The following is a 21213-nucleotide window of genomic DNA, read 5'->3' as shown; positions in this document are numbered from 1 at the left end:
GATTTTTATCAAAACTAAAAACTTTTGTGCATCAAAGGGGATTATCAAGAAAGTGAAAAGACAGCATACAAAATGGGAGAAAATATTTGGACATATCCCTGATAAGACATTACTATGCAGAATATATAAAGAAACTTACAACTCAACAACGAAAAGATAACCCACTTTGAAAATGGGCAAAGCATTTATTCATTTCTCCAAAGGAGATAACAGTTGGCCAATAAACACATTAAGATGCTACACATCATTAGTCATTAGGGAAATGCAAATCAAAACCACAGTGGAAAAAATCAAGTGTTGGTGAGGAAATTAGAATCCTTGTGTATTGCAAGTGGAAAGATAAAATGGTGCAGCCACTATGGAAAACAGTTTGGCATTCTTCAAATGTTAAACAGAATTACCTATGTTCCCCAGCCCTTCTACTCTTAGATATATAAAATAACTGAAAGCAGAGACTTGAACAGATACTTGATGTTCATAGCAACATTATTCACAGTTGCCAAAAGGTGGAAACAACCCAGTGCCCATCACCAGTTGAAAGGATAGGCAAAATGTACATGCAGTGGAATATTATTCAGCCTTGAAAAGGAATAAAGTTCTGATACATGTGACAACATGGGTGAACCTTGAAAACACTATGCTAAATGAAACAAGCCAGACACAAAAAGGACAAATATTGTCTAATTCCAGTCATATGAAATATCTAGAATAAGCAAATTAGATTAGATTAGAGATTTACCAGAGCCTGAGGGCAGAGGAAATGGGGAGTTATCACTCAGTGGTTATAGAGTTTCTGTTTTGGGTAATGAAAAAGTTTTGGTACTACACAGTAGTGATGATAGCACAACATTGTAAATGTAATTAATGTCACTGAATTGTATGCTTAAAAATTGTTGAAATTGCAAATTTTGTTTTATGTGTGTGTGTGTGTGTGTGTGTATCTATATATAGACATATACACACTATGTTGGTTTGAGTCTTCTATGTGGATCCCAGAAAATTATGTTCTTAATTGAATCTATTGTGAACCTTTGATTAGATTAGATCAGTTAAGGGGTGTTTGGTCAGATTGTTCCAGTAGGGCATAACCCAGCATGAGTCTTAACCCTCTTACTAGAGTTCTTTATAAATGAAGGAATAAAAACTGCAGACACAGGAAAAAAGCCACAGACACAGAGAGTAGCCAGAAGAGAGGAGCTCATGCCGCTGTTATGCCCTGCATGTGACTGGTCGCCCTCCTGAGCTTGGGGAGAAAGTGAACTTCTTTTTTTCCCAGGACATACTGGGGATCAAACCCAGGGCCTTTTACATAGGAAGCAGGTACTCAGCCACTGAGCTACATCTGCTCCCAATGAGAGTTTTTTTTCTGTTTGTTTTTGTTTTTAGGAGGTACCAGGGATCAAACCCAGGACATTGTAAATGGGAAGCAGGAGCTCAACCACTGAGCTACATCCGCTTCCTACTATAAGCTTTTTTTAAAAAATATATTTATTTTATTTATTTATTTCTCCCTACCCCGTCATTGTTTGCATTTGCTGTGTCTATTTGTTGTGTTCTGGTCTTTTTAGGAGGCACCAGGAACCAAACCTGGGACCTTTGATGTGGGAGGGAGCCACCTCCTCTCCCTGCTTTGTTGTGTCTCTCATTATGTTTTCTTTGTGTCTCTTGTTGCATCATCTTGTTGCGTCAGCTTACTGTACCTGCCCATCGTGTCAGTTCATTGTCTTGTGCGTCTTCTTTAGGAGGCACCGGGAACTAAACCTGGGAGGCGGGAGCCCATTCGCTTGAGCCACATCTGCTTCCCCCACTGTAAGCTTTTAACCTAATAAATCCCCATTGTAAAAACCATCCCGTTTCTGGTATGTTGCTCCCAGCAACTTCCAGCAAACTAAAATACATAGATACACAAGTGGGTTGAGTTTGGGGAGATAGGGTTAAATTAGCAGGAAATAACACTGCCAAAGAGTAGAATTGAGGTATATTGCACATACCCTAAGTGTGGGATTTCAGGCCCTTTCTACTCTGGCCACAACCTGCCCTAACCCCTTCTCTCTTATTAAGTTTCTTTGCATACTTTGCTTTCCATCCACACCGAACTACTGCCTTCATGCTTTGCCTCTTGGTGCCATAATTCATTCTCTCCACTTGGAATGTCCTTTCCCCTCATCTCTCCACCTGTTACTTCTTCAAGGTGTAAATGCCACTGCTCCCAAATGGCCTTCGGAACACTGATAAAGAGTTCTTTGTCAGAACTCTTTTTGGTTGCAAATAACCATAGTTCTCTCTATATTATAAATTGCCTTGTAGTTGTATGCGTTTAACCACTACTGCTAGGTTTTATATAAGCTCCTTGAAGAAGGAGCTATTAGCATAAATCCCCAACTGTGTGTGGCATAGTTCTTGTACATTGTAGATACTCAAATATTTGTTGTTAGTAAGATAGATTCATCTGTAGAGGAGGTTTTCAAGATTAGGGTATGAGGGCAAGCCTTAAGAAGGTAGATTAAAAAGGTGGGGTGTTGGGAGCAGATGTAGCTCAGTGCTTGAGCACCCACTTCCCATGTATGAGGTCCTGGGTCCTTTCTCAGGAAGCAGAATTTCATCAGTGATACGGTAGGTCATCCTATTTAAGGTAATTTTATTTTGAATCCATATAATTTGCTAGTTGATTTACCAAGAAATTAGAATTACATCTGGTGGTTTGAAATTGTATGTTCTTAAAATTAATCCATTCCTGTGGGTGTGGACCCATCATAAGTAGAACCTATTGATGAGGCTGCGTCAATTATGGTGTGACTGCCTCAATCAGAATGGGTCTTAATCCTCTTACTGGAGTCCTTTATAAGACAGTGAATTGCAGACAAGGAGAAAAAGCCACAAAAGCAAGAAGCTGAAAGCAATGAAACCTGAAAGAGGGGAGAAATTAGTAGATGCCACCGTGTGTCTTGCCATGTGACAGAGGAACCAAGGGTCACCAGCTGCCAGTCTTTGGGAAGAAAGCATCACTTTGATGATGCCTTGATTTAGACATGTTCTTGGCCTCAAACTGTAAGCTAATAAATTTCCATTGTTTTAGCCAAACCATTTAATGGTATCTGCTTTAAGCAGCCTAGGAAATAAAAATGCCATATTAAGCCATACACTTGTGGTTTATTCAATGGATCCTGTTATTCTGTTTCTGGCTAAAACTTTCTAGGAAAAGAGAGTTGTCTTATGATAAGTCAGGAAGATATAAATTTATAGAACCTAACTCAAACCAACTTTTAAAAAATCAATGAATTCATATAATCCAACAACAAGGATTGTGTAGCTGGGCTGGAACAAGGAACAGAAAATAGCCAGGTCATTTTCACTTCATCTCTTTGTCCATTGGCTTCAGTCTTTCAAGTGGGCTTCCTTTACACAGCTGCCAGCAACTCTCAGGTTCATGTTTATAACTTCTAGATAGGAACAAAAAAAAAACTAAGGACTCAAGTTTAAAAGAAAGGGATAGCTTTGGTTGGTCCAAGAGGGGCTGGTGCTTTTCCCTGCTCTGTTCCCCTACTAGTCAGAGTGGAATCAATAAAAAGATGGCAGAACCCATTTGAACCACAACTGGGAGAAGAAAGAGGGGTGCTGTCCATTCTGTCCTCCCTGTTTTCAATATGATGACACTCTAATTGCAGTGTACATATGATTTACTTGCAGAGTTTGTAAAAATACAGATTTTCCTAGGGTCCACCCCTAAGCTTTTGGTTTGCAAGGTTGACTGGGTGAGGCATAGAAATCTGCAGGGATTCAACATCCCACTGACATAGCCCAATCAAAGCCCTAATCACAACTCGAGTAAAAGTGAAACCTTGAATCCAGTACAATCTAATATGCCCTGAGAAACAGACCAGTTCACAAACATAATCTAATATCTATTTTTGGAATTCAAAAACAATATCAGGGAAGCAGATTTGGCTCAATGGATAGAGTATCCGCCTACCACATGGGAGGTCTAGGGTTCAAACCCAGTGCCTCCTGACCTGTGTGATGAGCTGGCCCATGCACAGTGCTGATGTGCACAGGAGTGCCATGCCACGCAGGGGAGCCCCACATGCAAGGAGTGCACCCCGTAAGGAGAGCCGCCTAGCATGAAAAAAGTGCAGCCTGCCCAGGAGTGGCACCGCACACACAGAGAGCTGATGCAGCAAGATGAGCAACAAAAAGAGACAGATTCCTGGTGCTGCTGACAAGAATACAAGCAGACACAGAAGAACACACAGTGACTGGACACAGAGAGCAGACAACTGGGGCGGGAAAGGAAAGAAAAATTAATCTTTTAAAAGAAAAACAATATCAAACTGCTACAGCAATCAAATGAACGTGTCTGTGAAAAAGGAATAAAGGATCATGCTGTGCAAGTACCCAGTCTAAAAGAATATCTGCCTGGAAGACCAGGAGGAGACTTCTCCCAATTGCTTTAAACTATAGAATAGCTTAAGAATATAAGTTGGGGAAAATCAAAAGCCTAAATAAAGATGAGATGATGAAATAACAGTGAAATAAAAAGATTGCCAGTCTTCAGAAACTAACTGAGGCTTAATACACCATTGTTACATAAAAACAAATACATTCAGAAACACCAGGAAAGAATGCAAAACACTGAGAACTGATTTACTATAATGGGGGAAAACAAGATAGTTAAAATGAATACAGATGAAAAAAAGCAAGAGTAAAATAATTAGAGGGAAGTGGTAGACATGGAAAGTAGGAAGAGATGATCCAACATAAGGATAATTGTTGCACAGAAGTAAATAACCCAACAAATGGAAGAGAGCTGTTTTAAAAGACATGAAACAAGAGGAAACAGAGGAAAGGACCAAATCTTCAGATAGGAAAAGTAAACCATACCCTAGAAAAATCCAAAACTGACCTCTCAACACAGAGGTAATGTTCTAGTTAAGCTACTGGATTTTAGGGATAAAGTTTTTTTTGTGTGTGTATGTGTCTGTTTTCAGGAACCTCAGAAGGGAAAAATCATGCTGGAGCAATGCATTCTAAAAGAAAGAAAGTGTGACCCAAAACATATTATATCTGGTCAAGACACCATTCACATATGAAAGTGTTAGGCAGACTTTTAAAACATGAAAGAATTCAGAGATTAGAACACCATGAGCCTGTCTTTAAAAACTTGACAATTAGATCCAACCAATTAAGAAATAATTGGAGATCCTGTTTTTTTGTGGACTCTAAGAGACTGTCAATTGTAGGAGCCTCTTAATTTTGTGTCAAGAAAGAAAAACTAAAACACTTACATTCTGACGTGGCATTAATTATAAAATGGATCCTGACTTCACCGGTGTCAAAATATAACAAATGTACATCTTAGAATTAATGAAATACAATAATGAATTCAGGAATGAAGAATTCATGGTAAAATGATTAGTGGTCAGTATTGAATTGGCTTAAATATGCAAGTATATAAACCAACTGTAGGAATTATGGTTTCAAAACAGAAGGTGAATGTTACAAACTTGGACATGATTATAATACTAATAAGTAAACCAGGAGGGAGTACAGGAACAATGAGAGCAAGAGCTGATGTCCTTGTACACTATAGCTGGGTGTCATGTCACTGCTCTCTAAAACAGATATGGGTTGCTTAAAAAATATCATGATCTAATCTCTTAGTTTATTGTTAATAGTCTGTGTTCTTAACTTAGAGGGATCTCTTAGAAATAAATATTTCTTGCGGTGAGGAAACATTTATAGTCAGTTATTCATACCTTCACTTCAGTTTCTTTTTTTGTTAAACTCAAGAAAAAAATATTTTAATACTTTAAAAATTGTATGATCCCATTTTTATAGAAATGGTCTTGCTTATCAGTGTTATCAATGCATGGAAGGAAGTAGACGATGATGTGCCTCTCATATTAATGAAGGTTATTTCTGGAAGATAGGGTTTGGGGTCACTTTTAAACATTCATCTTTGTATTTCTCTTTATTCTTTGCCTTATTTGTAGTGTCCATTCATTCACTTCCAATAGTGATTTTTCTCTAAAAATTATGGAAGCAAATGTGTGGCTATTAAAAGTAGTTAATTCTAGTATGAATGGTATGTTTTCCCTTTTAGTTCTTTTCTTTATTTTCAAATTTCTTAAAAAATTGACTTGATTGCCCTTTCACAAATGAAGATCACCAGAAAATTAAACAGATGTCATTAATAATATACATCTTTGTTATTCTACTGCATGGTGACCAAGCATAACCAATTGTAATTACAGGATCTTTTACTCAGTGAAATAAAAAGTTTTGTTTTTCTTCATCTGGCTCCTAATTGTCCCAAATTAATTTTCCTTAATATCATAGTAATAACTGCCATTTACCAATTAAAGAGTGTAGTCAAGGTGAAGGGAAATAAGATTGCTTAATTCCCAGTGGCTTCTGTGCTCTGAAAATAAGGAGGCAAATCACATGCCAAGTTGCTGGGTCCTCGTAAAGATGACCCAGAATCAAAAAGAGGCACTAAGAAAGCCTCTTCTAAATTTCACTTGCATACCCTATTGATATTCTTAATAATAAATGATAAGTATATAATATAATAATAAATGATATTAATTTGAATGTAGAAACTATGACCTTCTTTGGGACTGTTTCCATTTGAACATTTCAGGGTACAAGTCAGAGACAGAGAAATCAAAGTTAACATCTTTGATATGGCTGGACATCCTTTCTTCTATGAGGTAAGAAAGCCTTTTTGAGAAAACTTGAATCCAGTATTGTCAGTGGATTTGAGGAAAGAGCCTTAATTACCTGAAACAGCCAGTATTCAGACCATATGTAGAATTAGGTAAATTCTAGCTGGTGTTGATGATTTGCCTTCCAAGCCTTAACTTAATGGAGGATACCTGTTGATCTTTTGTGCTATCCCTTAAGTAGGGCTAGGAAATTTCACCGCTAATGTTTTCAAACACTTAGATAAAACATTTTAACCTTCCGAGAGCTATTGTTTTCTATTTACATACCTTGGCCTGCAGAGTCTATCGTAATATCCCTGATTCATTCCTGATAATTTGTGTCATTTCTCTTTTGTCTTTGTCAGTTTTGCTAGAAGTCTGTTAATTTTATTGATCCTTTCAAAGAGCCACTTCCTTATTATATTGATTTTCTCTATTTTCTGTTTCAATTTCATTGATTTCTACTTTTATCTTTAGTATTTCCTTCCTTTTGCTTGCTTTAAATTCATTTTGCTCTTCTTGTTCTATTTTCTTAGATGGGTGCTAAGACTTGATTTGAGATTTTTAAATCTTACCTAATGTGTGTATTCAATGCTATGAATTTCCCTCTTAGCACAGCTATAGCAATTTTGATACATTGTATTTTCATTTTCATTCAGTAAAATTTTTGTATTTTTTTTAATTTCCCTTCAGACTTCCTATTTGACCCATTGATTATTTTACAAGTATGTTGTTCAGTTTTCAAGTGCTTGGAGAGTTTCTGTTATTTTTCTATTATCGATTTCTAGTTTAATTCTATTATGGTTGGAGAACACACTCTATATGATTTCAGTTTTTAAAAATTTGTTGACATTTGTTTCGTAACCCAGTATATGGTCTATCTTATTGTATGTTTCATGGGCACATGAAAAGAATGTATATTCTGCTATTGTTGGCTGAAGTGTTGTATAAATGTCAGTTAGATTCATTGGTTGATGGTGTTTGTTGCCTTCTTTATTCTTGCTGATTTTCTATTTAGTTCTGTTAATTTTTGAGAGAGGGGTGTTGAAGCTTCCAGTTGTAATTGTGGATTTGTCTATTTCTCCTTTTAGTTTCAACAGCTTGTACACATATTTTACAACTCTATTGTTTGGGGCATATACATTTAGGATTGCTATGTCTTCATTATATAATTTTATCATTATGTAAATACCTTTTCTCTGATGCATACCTTGATATTAATATAACCATTCCTGCTTTCCTTTGATTAATGTTTGCATGATATATCTTTTTCTATCCTTTTACTTTCAGCTTTCCAATGTGGAGTGAGTTTTTTATAGACAGCAGATATTTGGGTCATGTTTTTTAATCCACTCTGTCAATTTTCATCTTTTAATTTGTATATTGTGACTAATTACCTTTAATGTAATTATGGATATATTAGGGCTTAAGTCTTCCATTTTAGTTTTTGTTTTCTGTTTATTCTCTTTTTTTGTTTCTGTTTTCTTTTTCCTTCCTTCCTATGCATTATTCACACATGTTTAAAAGTTCAACTTTAGTCTATCTGTAGTGTTTTTAGTGGTTACTCTGGGTATTATATTGCCTTAAATATTTCCTTTACAAACATTTAGAACCACATCAGAAAGTGTTACAGTTTTTGCATCTACCATAAAATGTAATTTAGAAAATGCTTACTGTGTTCTTTATTTTTTTGCTGATGGTACAAGGTTCCTTCTTTTATCATTTCCTGTTTATTTAGAAAACTTCCTTTAGACATTCTTTTAGAGAAATCTGCTGGTGACAAATTAGTTTTTCTTCACCCTAAAATGTCTTGATTTCTCCTTCATTCGTTAAGGATATTTTTGATGGGTATAGGATTCTAGGTTGATAGTTATTTTCCTTCAACACTTGAAAAATATTTTGACCACTCCTGTATTAGTCAGGGTTCTCTAGGGAAACAGAATCAACAAGAGATATCTGTGGATAGTTAGAGATTTATCAGAGTCACTCACGTGACCGTGAGGATGCACAAGTCCAGGTTCCACAGGCAGACTGCAACCAGGGACTCTGGTGAAAGTCCAGTGACGGTTCTTGGTGAGTTCTGGGAGATGTTGGCTGTTCAAGGATGAGCTGGGAAATTCTCACTCAGTGCTGGGATCACTTCCCCTTTTAAGGCATTCAACTGATTGGATAAAGTGTCACTCATTGCTGATGGCCGTTGCCCTAATTGATGTAATCGTAATCAGATATCTATGATTTACCACTGCAGTAAAGTCAACGGTGACTAAAGTTCATAAATGCCCTGTATTACATTTAGCCCAGTACTTGCTTAACCAAACAGCTGGGCACAGTTACCTGGCTGAGTTAACACAATAGTCTAACCATCACACCTCCCTATGGCCTCCCTGGTTTCTGATGAGAAATATGCTGTCATTCCAAATGTTTTCTTCCTGTAGGCAAGAAATCATTGTTCTCTGGCAGCTTTCAAGATTTTTCCCTTTGTCTTTAGGTTTCAGAAGTTTTAATTATGATATGTCTTGGTATAGATTTCTTTGGGGTTATCCTCTTTGGGGTTTTCTCAGCTTCGTGAATCTTGCTGGATTTGGAAGGTTTTCAGCTATATTTCTTTGAGTAAATTTTAAGCCCTGCCCTCTTTCTCCTCTCCTTCCAGGACTCTGATGATAAGAAAACTAGATCTTTTGTTGTTGCCCCACAGGTGTCTGAAGTTCTATTCTTTTCTTTTCTTTTTTTTTTTTTTTTTTGTCTGTTTTCTCTCTCTTGGTCAGAATGGTTAGTTTTTATTGTTCTATCTTCCAGTTCACGGATTCTTTCCTCTATATCCTCCATTCTGCTGTTGAACCCAACCACTGAGCTTTTCATTTTGGTTACTGTATTTTTTTCAGTTCTAATATTTCTTCTTTATATTTTCTAATTATTTGCTGAGACATTCTATTTCTTTTTTTTGAAACTCTCTTTTTTGTTTATCTCAGGTATGTATGTAATTGTTCATTGAATCATTTTCTTGATAACTGTTTGAAGATCTTTTTCAGATAATTTTAACATCTCTTTATTGGTGTCTTTATTGATTGTCTTTTTTTTTCATCCAGTTTGAAACAGGACAAATGATATATCATTTGAATGATTTTTATCGAAACCTGTATATTTTCACATTATTTTATGAGACTCTGGATCGATTTAAACCTTCTGTTTTAGGTGTTTTCTTTAATACCACTCTGGCAAGAGAACATCATCTCATTACTTCCAGGTGGAGGTAAAAGTCCAGATTCCCTAAGGAAAGAGAAACTCCTCAGCATGTGGTTGGGAATTCCAGCTCCCCTGGTGGTCTCCACTGACACCATAGTGGTGGTGGCCTCTTTAGGTGGAAGACCTGGCTCCCAAAGTGATCTCCGCTGGGACAGTGGGCAGAGACTCATTACTGGCCAGTGGAGGATTAAAGTACTGGCTGACTTTTTGACCTCTCCTGATACCACTCTGGTAGGGGTTTTGAGACACCTTGTTACAGTTTTGAAAGGGTGAGCTCTAGACTCCCCACTCATTCTTTACTAGACTAGGCAGGGGTAGGATGACAGTTTTTTCTGTGTTTTACTGGAGTAGAGTTGTTATTGTCTAAAAGTTTTCCATTTGGTCCTTTGTCTAGAGGGATCAGGCTTTTGTTGGGCTTTTTATTTTTCTGCTGCTGTACCCATTAGCATTTCTGAGTTGCTGACTTCTTTAGCTCCAAGTCTGGCATATATGAGACAAGAAAACCCAGAAAACTTATCACCATGTCATTCCTTGGATCTTGAGGTCCCTAGCCAGACTGCTTTCTTCTCTACTTCTTTCAGAATCTTCTTATTTTTGTTTTATATGTAATGCCCTGGGATTTTAGCTGTACTCTGCAGGAGGAAGAGGGAAGAATACAATTCCACCTTCCCTGAGGACTAATAACTATTAATGACTGCATAATCTTCTATCATATGAAGATACTCCACTATTTAAGTAATATGAATTCCTTTTATATGTGAAGTCTTGTAATGGGTTAAATCAATTTCACAAGTATGAATTATTATCAGTGAAAAAGGCATGGAGAGTCTAATTGACCAGAAGTTTGACAAAGATGCTAACCACCAGAAACACTAACATAAATTACACCAGTGTTATACAAATGGAGTTAGAAGATGTCTGTGAATTAATATGGTCTAGACCCCTGCCCAGTGTAAGCATTTTTTTCTGTAGCGTTACTGATAGATGGTCATCATTCATATGCCAGGTTCAATGCTGGGCACTGAACGTACACCATCCCTTGCCCTTACAGAACTTTAATATGTCATTAAATAATTGACAGAGTGCTTGGGAGCCCTAATACCAAGGCTTCACTTATCTGAGAGGTCAGGAAGTCCTGCTGAAGGAATCAACATGTAAACTGAGAGCTTGGAGATAAGTAAGGATTATGTAGGTTGTTGGGAGCCCAGGGATAATAATTATACACAGGACAGTTAGGAGCAGTATCAACTGTAAGAGTCTGGAAAATGAATATCTCTAATGATAGGGCCTCACTGCTTCATGAAATAATCCTTTGCAGAGTCAAAACTTTCTAGTTTAGCACCTTCTTCCTTATGAAAGCAGCCTTCCTTTGACTTTCACCACTGATTCCAGCCTTGTTTTTTGAAGCAACATAGACTGAGTCTGTGTTTCTACAAGAGAGACTGTCTAATATGTGTTAGTCTACTCCTCTCCATGTGAAACAGTTTTTATTCCTGCCACAGCTAGACTTATTCGCATTCCTAGTCAGTGCCTTTGTGGATGATCTGTAGTTAGCTGGTGTGGAAACAAAACCTGAGCCTAACATTGCAGATATGTTCTAACTAGTGAAAAATATCATGCATTTCATTAATTTCTGTCTTTAACACTAAATTCCTGTTAATGCAACTTGAGATTGCAATCGATTTTTTCAGCAGTTCATGTAAAAAAAAAGTATAATTATAGAAACTCCTTGAAATCACTCTTGAAGTACCTTTTTACTGAAATAGCCTTGATCTCTCCTTTTTTTGCAAATATTTGTTGTCTGCAACTCACACCCTTAGCCCCTGCTTTTTGGCCAGAGCAAGCCAACATCTTCTGCGCCCCAAGCTGACCAGAAGATACCCTTGCTCAGCACACACCTAGAGTAGCACCCACAGCCGTCCCCTTTGTTCCTGGCTTCCTCAGTTCCTTGCTACCTGTTCTCCATCAAAACTTCCACTGCTACCAGTCCTCTTGGCAGGTTTGCCCAGAAGGCTTGCTGAGAACTGGCAGTCTGCTTAATATGTGAGATTACAGAGTCTCAGAGGAAAGCGTCAAAGGGGGGCTGCTGAGGGGAAATGTGGGGCCTGTGTTTTACCACCAGTCCTGTGACCACACTGAATTCTGGAGTTTATTGGTATGAATTAGAGTTGCCTTACAGAAGCTTGATTTTAGAAACTCTCTGAGGCCTGAGTAATATTTGACTAGCAACTTATTCTAACCCACAAATTAGATTGTTTCCTTTCTAACCAGATGGAGGTAGAAATCCAAGCTCCCCCTCCGTCTCCATTGGCACCTGAGGGAGGGGGGACTCCTCCTTATTCCTGGACAGGTGCAGAAGTTCTAGCTCTGCCTGGTTTCCACTGACACTACCGTCTTGGTGGCTCTGTTACTGCTGGGCAGAAATTGCTTCTTTAAGAATTAAAGAACTCCTAACCCCCTTAGCATCCTATTTAATTAAACTTCGCATGCAATAAGATTGCCAGGACCAAAAGTAATAGAACCTAGAGGACTGTTGAGATCATCTATGATAACCTTTTCATTTTACAGATGAGGAAACTAAGCCTTGGTGTAATAAAACAATTTACACGAGTTTACATAGGTAGCTAGTTGCTGATCCCAGGCTTGAACTTAAGTCCCTTAAAAGAGGGACTTGTGCTTGCTTCATTCTGTTTTTACGTGCAAATCTCCGTTCTGGACAGCATGACCTACATTTTTTAATTCTTTTCCCCTTTGGCCAGTCCGTCACAACCATTTTGTTCCCTTCTGTAGCACATTCAGCCATTCAGTTAAACAGATATGTCTCAAATACATCTATCTGCTAGACTTTGTGGGTGACACAAAGATGGATGCATTGCTATGCCTGCTTTCATATTGCTTACAGTCTAGTGGAGAAGACAGCTGGATATACTAATTATAAAACTAGGAAGGAAGTGATATGCACATATTCTGTTTGGCCAAGGGTAAGGGGTTAAATGGTAAGGAGTGGGGCAGGAAAAGCTTCATGAAAGATATAGCAATAATTATATTTTAGCTAAATCTTGGAAGACTGTTAATAAAATAGGTGTCCATTTCCAGGTGTGGTTAGGAAGACATTAGGATGGATTTGGGAAATGAGAAGTCTGAAAGAGGATAGTAGGAAGATAAGACTGGGAAGGGTGATGGAGAGCCAATCAGAAGATTTTATGTCATCTAAAAGAGTTTGAACTTTGAAGGTTGACAGTGAGGAGCACTAAAGAATTTTTGAGCCAGGGAAATTAAATGACAAGGAGGGCTTTTAAAAGATAAATATGCATAGAGTAAAATGTTGGAGAGGTTACTTAGAAGACTCTTAACAGTAGTGTAGTCAACAGATAATGTTGGTAATGAGATTGGAAAGGAAGTGGGAGGTGCAAGAAAAGTGTTAAAAATGGCCTCAACAGGACTGCTTGAATCTACTGAGCAAAGGGAGAAGTAAGTTACAAAGGTTAACATCAACCTGTCGTCAATGGAAGTTCAAGAGAACGAACATTTTATGAAGGAATGAGTTGATGGATTTCCTACTGTACATGTACATGAGTTTGAGCAGGAAGTTCAGCTGGAAGTCTATTGCTAATTAAAATGCAAGTTCTGAAAGTTTAGATGAAAGGACTTACGGAGGTTCTTGCTGTTGAAACTGTGTAAGTGGTTGTATTAGCCAAAGGGGTGCTGATGCAAAATACCAGAAATTGGTTGGTTTTTATAAAGGGTATTTATTTGGGGCAGGAGCTTACAGATACTAGGCCATAAGCATAAGTTACTTCCTTCACCAAAGTCTGTTTGGAGCAAGATGGCTGCCAATGTCTGTGAGGGTTCAGGCTTCCTGGGTTCCTGTGTTCCTGGGGCTTGCTTTTCTCTGGGTTCAAGGTTCCTTTCTTCCTGTGGCTGGTTTCTCTTTTCTCTGTGTGCTGACTTCCCTGGGCTCCAGCTTAAGTCTTCAGCATCAAATTTCAACATCAGAAACCCTCAACTCTGTTCTTTGACATGCCTTTTATCTCATCATAACTCAATCATGCCCAGGGACAGATCAGACTTCAGGCATAATCCAGTATCTATTTTTGAAATTCATAACCATATCAAAGTGCTACAGTGGTTGATGTTACTGAGTTGGGAGGAAGAATTTAAAAAGAAAGGAAAAGGAATCTAGGACAGGATTTGGGGAATTTGGTGGTAGGAAGGGGTGGGAGCAGTGGAGAGAAGACTTGGTGGAAGACAGTTAATTGAAGAATCAAGGAGCCAAGGCAGTAAGAATTTCAGTAAAGAAAGGAGAGCCCCCGTTGTTAACTACTGAGGAAGGGCTAAGGACCAGGAAGAGGAGAAGACTATTGGTCTTCATTGTTTAAAAGTCTTTCTGCTTTTGTTGGTTTTAACTTTAGGTGATAGCTTCTTGGGTTACTCCAAATTAACACACAGTTATTCTTGGTCCAGGTGTCTGTCTATGCTTAGAAACCCATAAGACATTTCATGCCTGATGTGTGTAAGTTGTCCTTATTCCTTACTACATGTCTAGTATGAGTCTCAGTCATACTGGCATTTGTGAAAAGAACGCATCATATATGGCCTCTGACAAGTTTCTCTTTGGCCTGAAACCTATAACCAGTCAGGGCTGCTCCTCACACACTCAACCTCTCATCGCTTCTGCCACTTTAGTGTGCCCAATACGTCATGCTGCCTCTTCCAGGAATTGTAGATATGTCCTAAAGGCAAGTTGCCATCTCTAATGAAAACATCAAAGGAGGCCAACCAGAGAATGAAAACAAGGAAGGAAGAAGGTACTAACACACCTTGGCCAGGCACCATACTAGGTGCTTTGCCTTCATTATCTCATATAATCCTCATAATAACCCTGTGGTTTAAATAGTAATATCTTCATTTTATGGATGAGAAAATTGAGACGCAGAGAGGTTAAGTGAATTGCCCAAGATGACACGATTAGTAAGTGTGAACCCAGATCTGTCTGAGTCCAGAGCCTGTGCTCTCTTCCATCACACTACACTGAGGCTCTGAGTTCAGAATTCCCAAGTCGACGTACAGACCCAGGAGTCCTAGGGAAGCTCTGTTCATCAGCATTCTGAGGAAAGCCAACTTTGGGGTATGATATATAATATAAATGGCTGTAGCTATTGCTGATACTCATGTCATTTTTGCCTAATTCTTTTGAATTATTCTCTCACCTTCCTAGTTCTTCTTAAGAAGAAATTTACCGTGTATAAATTGTGCTCTTTTAAAGTCTGCTAAAAACAATTAAAGGTTTATTACTTCTGGGGAATGACAGTGGGTGTGGGAAGAAATAATGCAGGAGGCCATTGGTCTCCATTAGTAGTCCTTCTGTACTAATGTATTATTTTATCATGTCTCTCTGTTACTTTGGCCAACAAATTAAAAAACAAAGTTCTCTAAAAAGCAGTAGATATTGAGAAAGAACAAATACTACAAATACACAAAATAACACACTTGGCTAAGTTAATAACTATGAGATTTAGTTTTATAAAATCACAAAATGTATATATCTTGTGCATTTGTTCTTTTATGTGAAGGTTCGTAATGAATTTTACAAGGACACACAGGGTGTGATACTGGTTTATGATGTTGGACAGAAAGATTCCTTTGATGCCCTTGATGCATGGTTGGCAGAAATGAAGCAAGAACTTGGACCTCATGGAAACATGGAAAATATTATATTTGTAGTGTGTGCCAACAAGGTAACTGCTTTGGAAATGGTATGACCAACTTTCTAGATTCATTATGGATAAAGTGTAGCTTTTGAGTTTTGGAAAACAAATGAAAAGAAAAATTATTTTTTCTGCAATATAAGGCTCAACCACCTTTCAAAACATGTCTCTACAGCAGTAACAACAAAAAAAACAAAACCTCGTATATCAAAATTGTTATCCACTTTCTTTCTTGTGCCATACTGGAGGGAGGATATTGGTGACTGAGCAGGAGAGGTGGGTCCTCATAATCCCACTCTGATCTGGAGGAGGGGCCTTACTTACATGAAGTGGAGACTATGGGAATGTATGGGAAAAGCAGACCATGGCCCCTGGAGCCTGGCAGATATTATAAGGCCTGCGATCACAGAGGTGTGCGACAGCTATTTTCCCAATGGATAAAAGGAGGAGTGCCGTAGCAGGCACTGGTCCTTTTGCCTCAGAAAATCAGTCTTTTCTCAGGATTAGTATTTTTGTTCATTTTGGTCCTGATAATTTTATGTACAGTTCCGGGTTTCAGTAAGAATAGTTTTGTCTCAGTAAAGGATTGATAATGATGTCACTGGGCTTATTCTAGTGGGACAAGATTGCAATCTTCTCTCTGTACCCCAACTTTCTATTTCAGATTGACTGTACCAAGCATCGCTGTGTAGATGAAAGTGAAGGGCGTCTTTGGGCTGAAAGCAGAGGGTTCCTGTATTTTGAAACTTCAGCACAGACTGGAGAGGGAATTAGCGAGATGTTCCAGGTAACTAGCATTTTGTCATTTTAGAGCTTGTGTCAAGACTGACTATGTCAAATTTTAGTTTACATTATGAGAAGCAAAAAAGTAATAAGCATTTCCTATTGGAATAAGCTCTTTCTTTTCAGAAGCTGGTGAGAGAAAGAGACAGTTTCCTTCTATTATAGACCAGTAGATGCCAAATCTGGCTAAATCACCTGGGGAAATTTTCAAAATACTGATTTCTGGGTCCTCAACTTATTGGAAACTTAATGGTGTGATAGAACCCAGGAATCTATATTCCCAAAATGCTCCCCAGGTGATGATGGTGATGGTCAGTTTTAAAAACAATTATTATGTATTACTTAAGTGGGACAAATACTTTCTTCAGAATCATCTTTGGTTAGCGGTGTTACATATAACCAAAGCATTATTTTGGCAAAAGTGTGTTGCTACAGTTAATATAATCCTATATTGTAGCCCAAAGGGGTGTAATTAGAGAATTAATGGAAAACCATTATTGCAGAATCCAGCCAGTCACATGTAAAAATAAGCTATCATCAGTCAAGTAGGCAATAGAAAGATGTACTCATTTTGCAACCTGAATGGATGGTCACTGTTAAAGTACAGTAATCTTGAATAATTTCAAGGAAAGAAAGCTATTTAAAACAATGTTATAAAGTCAAATCAATTCTTCATTATAGATATATTTGGAAGGAAGTGGTATCAAGAGTAATGAATTTTTCTTCTAATAAATACATCTGCTATTTTGGAAGTTTTTAGCACTTCAGAAAATGTAGCTCTAATATAGAGTTGTTCCTAATTACTGAGTGGGATTTTATTCACAGTTTTATGCTGAATTTCCTTCTCATAAGATCTCAGCCCTCCTTCTAGAAGACAGGTGTTATCCTTGGCTGACAGGCTGAATTGGGCATTGGAGGCTTCTATTTCAAGACTAAATAAGGTTGACTGTGGTTTGTCATGCTTCATATTCCTTTTTTTTTTCTCTTTATTAGAGAAGTTGTGGGTTTACAGAACAATCATGCATAAAATACAGGATTCCTATATGCCACCCTATTATTAACACCTTGCATTGGTGTGGAGCATTTGTTACAATTGATTGAAGCACACTTTTATGATTGTGCTGTTAACTGTGGTTTAACTTAGGGTTCACTGTTTTAAAAAAATTTTTGTCACCATATGTACAGCCTAACATTTCTCCCTTCAACCAGAGATATATTTCAGTGCTGTTAATTATATTCCAACATTGTTACCATCACTACCATCCATTACCAAAATATTTCCATCATTTCAAATAGGAACTTGTACGTGTTAAGCTTTAATTAACCATCCCCTGTCCCTACCCCATATCCTGGTAATCTATATTCTAGATTCTGACTCTGTGAGTTTGCTTTTTCTAATTGTTTCAAATCAGTGAGATCATACAGTATTTGTCCTTTTATGTCTGGTTTAATTCACTCAACATGATGTCTTCAAGGTTCATCTATGTTGCCACATGTATCAGAACTTCGTTCCTTTTTAACAGCTGAATAATCTTCTACTGTATGTATAGACCACATTTTGTTTATACATTCATCAGTAATGGATACTTAGTTTACTTCCATCTTTTGGCGTTTATGAATAATGCCTTTTTTGAATATCAGAGTGCAAATATTTGAGTCCCTGCTTTCAATTCTTTTTGGTGTACAGCTAGAAGTGTGATTACTGGGTCATTGGTAGTTCTCTACTTTCTGAGGAACCGCCAAACTGTCTTCCACAGCAGCTACAACATTTTATATTCCCACCAGCAGTGGATGAGTGTTCCTGTTTCTCCTAATTCTTCCAACACGTGTAATTTTCCATTTTTTTATTAGTAGCCATTCTTTTGGGTATGAAATGGCATATCACTGTGGTTTTGATTTGCATTTCCCTCAGGACTAGTGATGTTGAGTATTTTTTCATGTGCTTTCTGGCCATTTGTATATCTTCTTTGGCAAAATGTATATTCAAGCCTTTCACACATTTTTTTGTTTGACTTTTTGTTTTTAAAATGGTCTTCTTTATATATTCTGGATATTAAACCTTACCAGATATGTGGTTTCCATTGGGGAGATTGTTGTTTTACTTTTGTGATAATGTCCTTTGAAGAATACAAGTATTTACTATTGATAAGGTCCCATTTATCTAGTTTTTCTTTTGTTGCTTTTTTTGTAAAGTCTAAGAAACCATTGACCAACACAGGTCTTGAAAATGCTTTCTACTTGTTTTTCTAGGAGTTTGAGAGTTCTGGTTCTTACATTTAAATCTTTGATCTATTTTAAGTTGATTTTTTTTTTTTAAAGATTTATTTATTTATTTAATTTCCCCCCCTCCCCTGGTTGTCTGTTCTTGGTGTCTATTTGCTGCGTCTTGTTTCTTTGTCCGCTTCTGTTGTTGTCAGCGGCACGGGAAGTGTGGGCGGCGCCATTCCTGGGCAGGCTGCTCTTTCTTTTCACGCTGGGCGGCTTTCCTCATGGGCGCACTCCTTGTGCGTGGGGCTCCCCCACGCGGGGGACACCCTTGCGTGGCACGGCACTCCTTGCGTGCATCAGCGCTGCGCATGGCCAGCTCCACACGGGTCAAGGAGGCCGGGGCTTGAACCACGGACCTCCCATATGGTAGACGGACGCCCTAACCACCGGGCCAAAGTCCGTTTCCCTTAAGTTGATTTTTGTATGTTGTGTGAGGTAGGGACCATCTTTTTTTTTTTTTTTTTTTTTCCAAATGGATATCCACTTTTCCCAGAACCATTTGTGGAAAAGATTGTTCTTTTCCAGTTGAGTAGTTTTTTCTCCCTTGTCAAAATTAGTTGGCTGTTAGTGAGGGTTGAATTCTGAGCTCTCAATTCAATTACATTGCTGTACATTTCTGTCCTTGTGTCAATACCATGCTGTTTTGATTACTATGGCTTTATAATAATTTTTAACTTTGGGAAGTGTGAGTCCTCCAACTTCAATCTTCTTTATCAAGATGACTTTTACTATTTGGAGCCCCTTACTCTTTCTTATATTTGCATGATTATCTTTTCCATTTCTGCCAAAAAAGTTCTGAAAATTTTGATTGGAATTATTAATATATTGAGACTGTAAATAACTTTGGGTAGGATTGGCATCTTAACAATATTTAGTCTTCCAGTCCATGAAAACAGAATGTTCTTCCATTTATTTTGGTCATCTTTGATTTCTTTTAGCAATGTTTTATAGTTTTCTGTGTACAAGTCCTTTACATCCTTGGTTAAATTGATTCCTATATATTTGATTCTTTTAGTTATTGTACAAGGAATTATTTTCTGATTTTTTCTTCCAATTATTGTTTGTGTATAAAACACTACTGATTTTTTAGTATTGATCAACACCCACCACTTTGTCGAATTTGTTTATTAACTATAGGAGCTTAGTTGTGGAGTTTTCAGGGTTTTCTGCATTTAAGATAATGTCATTTGTGAATAGGGAAAGTTTTACTTCTTCCATTCCAACTTGGATGCCTTTTATTTCTTTTTCTTGCCTAATTGCTCTGGCAAGAACTTCCAGACTGGTGACAATAGGGATCCTTGTCTTGTTCCTAATCTTAGAGGGAAAGCTTTCAGTCTCTCACCATTAAGTAGGATGGTAGCTGTGGGTTTTTCATATATGCCTTTTATGATGTTGAGGAACTTTCCTTCTATTCCTAATATTCTAAGGGTTTTTTATCATGAAGGGGTGGTAGATTTTGTCAAATGGTCTTTCTGCATCAATTGAGATGATCATGTGTGGGTTTTTTCCTTCATTCTGTAAGTGTGGTATATTACATTAATTGTTTTTATGTTGAACCATCCTTGCATACCAGGATAAGTCCCACTTAATCATGCTGTATAATTCTTTTAATGTTTTGGATTTAGTTTACTAGTATTTTGTTAAGGATTTTTGCACCTGTATTCATAGGAGAGATTCGTCTGTAATTTTCCTTTCTTATTGCAACTTTATCTGGCTTTGGTATGAGGGTGATGTTGGCCTTGTAGAATAAATTAGGGAGTGTTCCTTCCTCAGTTTTTTGGAATATTTGAGCAGGATTGGTGTTATTTCTTCTTGGTATGTTTGGCAAAATCCGCTGTGAAGCCATCTGGTTCTGGTCTTTTCTTTGTTGGGAGGTTTTATGACTGACTCAATCTCTTGTAGTTATTGGTTTGTTGAGATCTTCCATTCCTTCTTGAATCAGTATAGGTAGTTTGTAGGTTTCTAAGAATTTGTCCATTTCATCTAGTTTATCTAATTTATTGGCATACAGTTGTTCACAGTATCCTCTTATAGACCTTTTTATTTCAGTGGGGTCAGTAGTAATGTTATTCTTTTCATTTCTAATTTTAGTTCATGTGTCCTTCCTCTTTTTTCTTTTTCAGTTGACCTATAGGTTTGTCAATTTTATTGATCTTTGCAAAGAACCAACTTTTGGTTTTGTTGGTTCCCTCTGTTGTTTTTGCTTTCTATTTCATTTATCTCTACTCTGGTCTTTGTTATTTACTTCCTTTGACTTGCTTTGGGTTTAGTTTGCACTACTTTTTCTGATTCTTCTAGTTTTGAGGTTAGGGTTCTGATTTGAAATCTTTCTTTTTTTTTTTTTAATATAAGCATTTAGAGCTATAAATTTCCCTCAGCACTGCCTTTCTGCATCACATAAATTTTGATATGTTGTGTTTTCATTTTCATCCCCCTCAAGATATTTCCTAATTTCCCTTGTGATTTTCTCTTTAACCTATTGGCTGTTTAAAAGCACATTGTTTAAT

At 37.4% G+C, this 21213-nt stretch overlaps 1 protein-coding gene across 2 annotated transcripts in view; it reads left to right on the top strand.

The window, feature by feature from the left end:
• DNAJC27 (DnaJ heat shock protein family (Hsp40) member C27) overlaps window positions 1-21213 on the top strand; it is a 51615-nt gene that overhangs the window by 17243 nt on the left and 13159 nt on the right. The window contains exons 3-5 of one of the 2 annotated variants that reach the window (XM_058287715.2): window positions 6641-6710; window positions 15521-15685; window positions 16320-16442. In XM_058287715.2, the coding sequence (XP_058143698.1) occupies window positions 6641-6710; window positions 15521-15685; window positions 16320-16442 (358 nt within the window). The remainder of the gene's footprint in view (window positions 1-6640; window positions 6711-15520; window positions 15686-16319; window positions 16443-21213) is intronic. The other variant, XM_004473207.4, reaches the window with a different exon arrangement.

This window comes from Dasypus novemcinctus, chromosome 25 (assembly GCF_030445035.2).
Source record: "Dasypus novemcinctus isolate mDasNov1 chromosome 25, mDasNov1.1.hap2, whole genome shotgun sequence".
Classification (NCBI taxonomy): Eukaryota; Metazoa; Chordata; class Mammalia; order Cingulata; family Dasypodidae; genus Dasypus; species Dasypus novemcinctus.
This window is presented reverse-complemented; position numbering and strand designations above follow the sequence as displayed.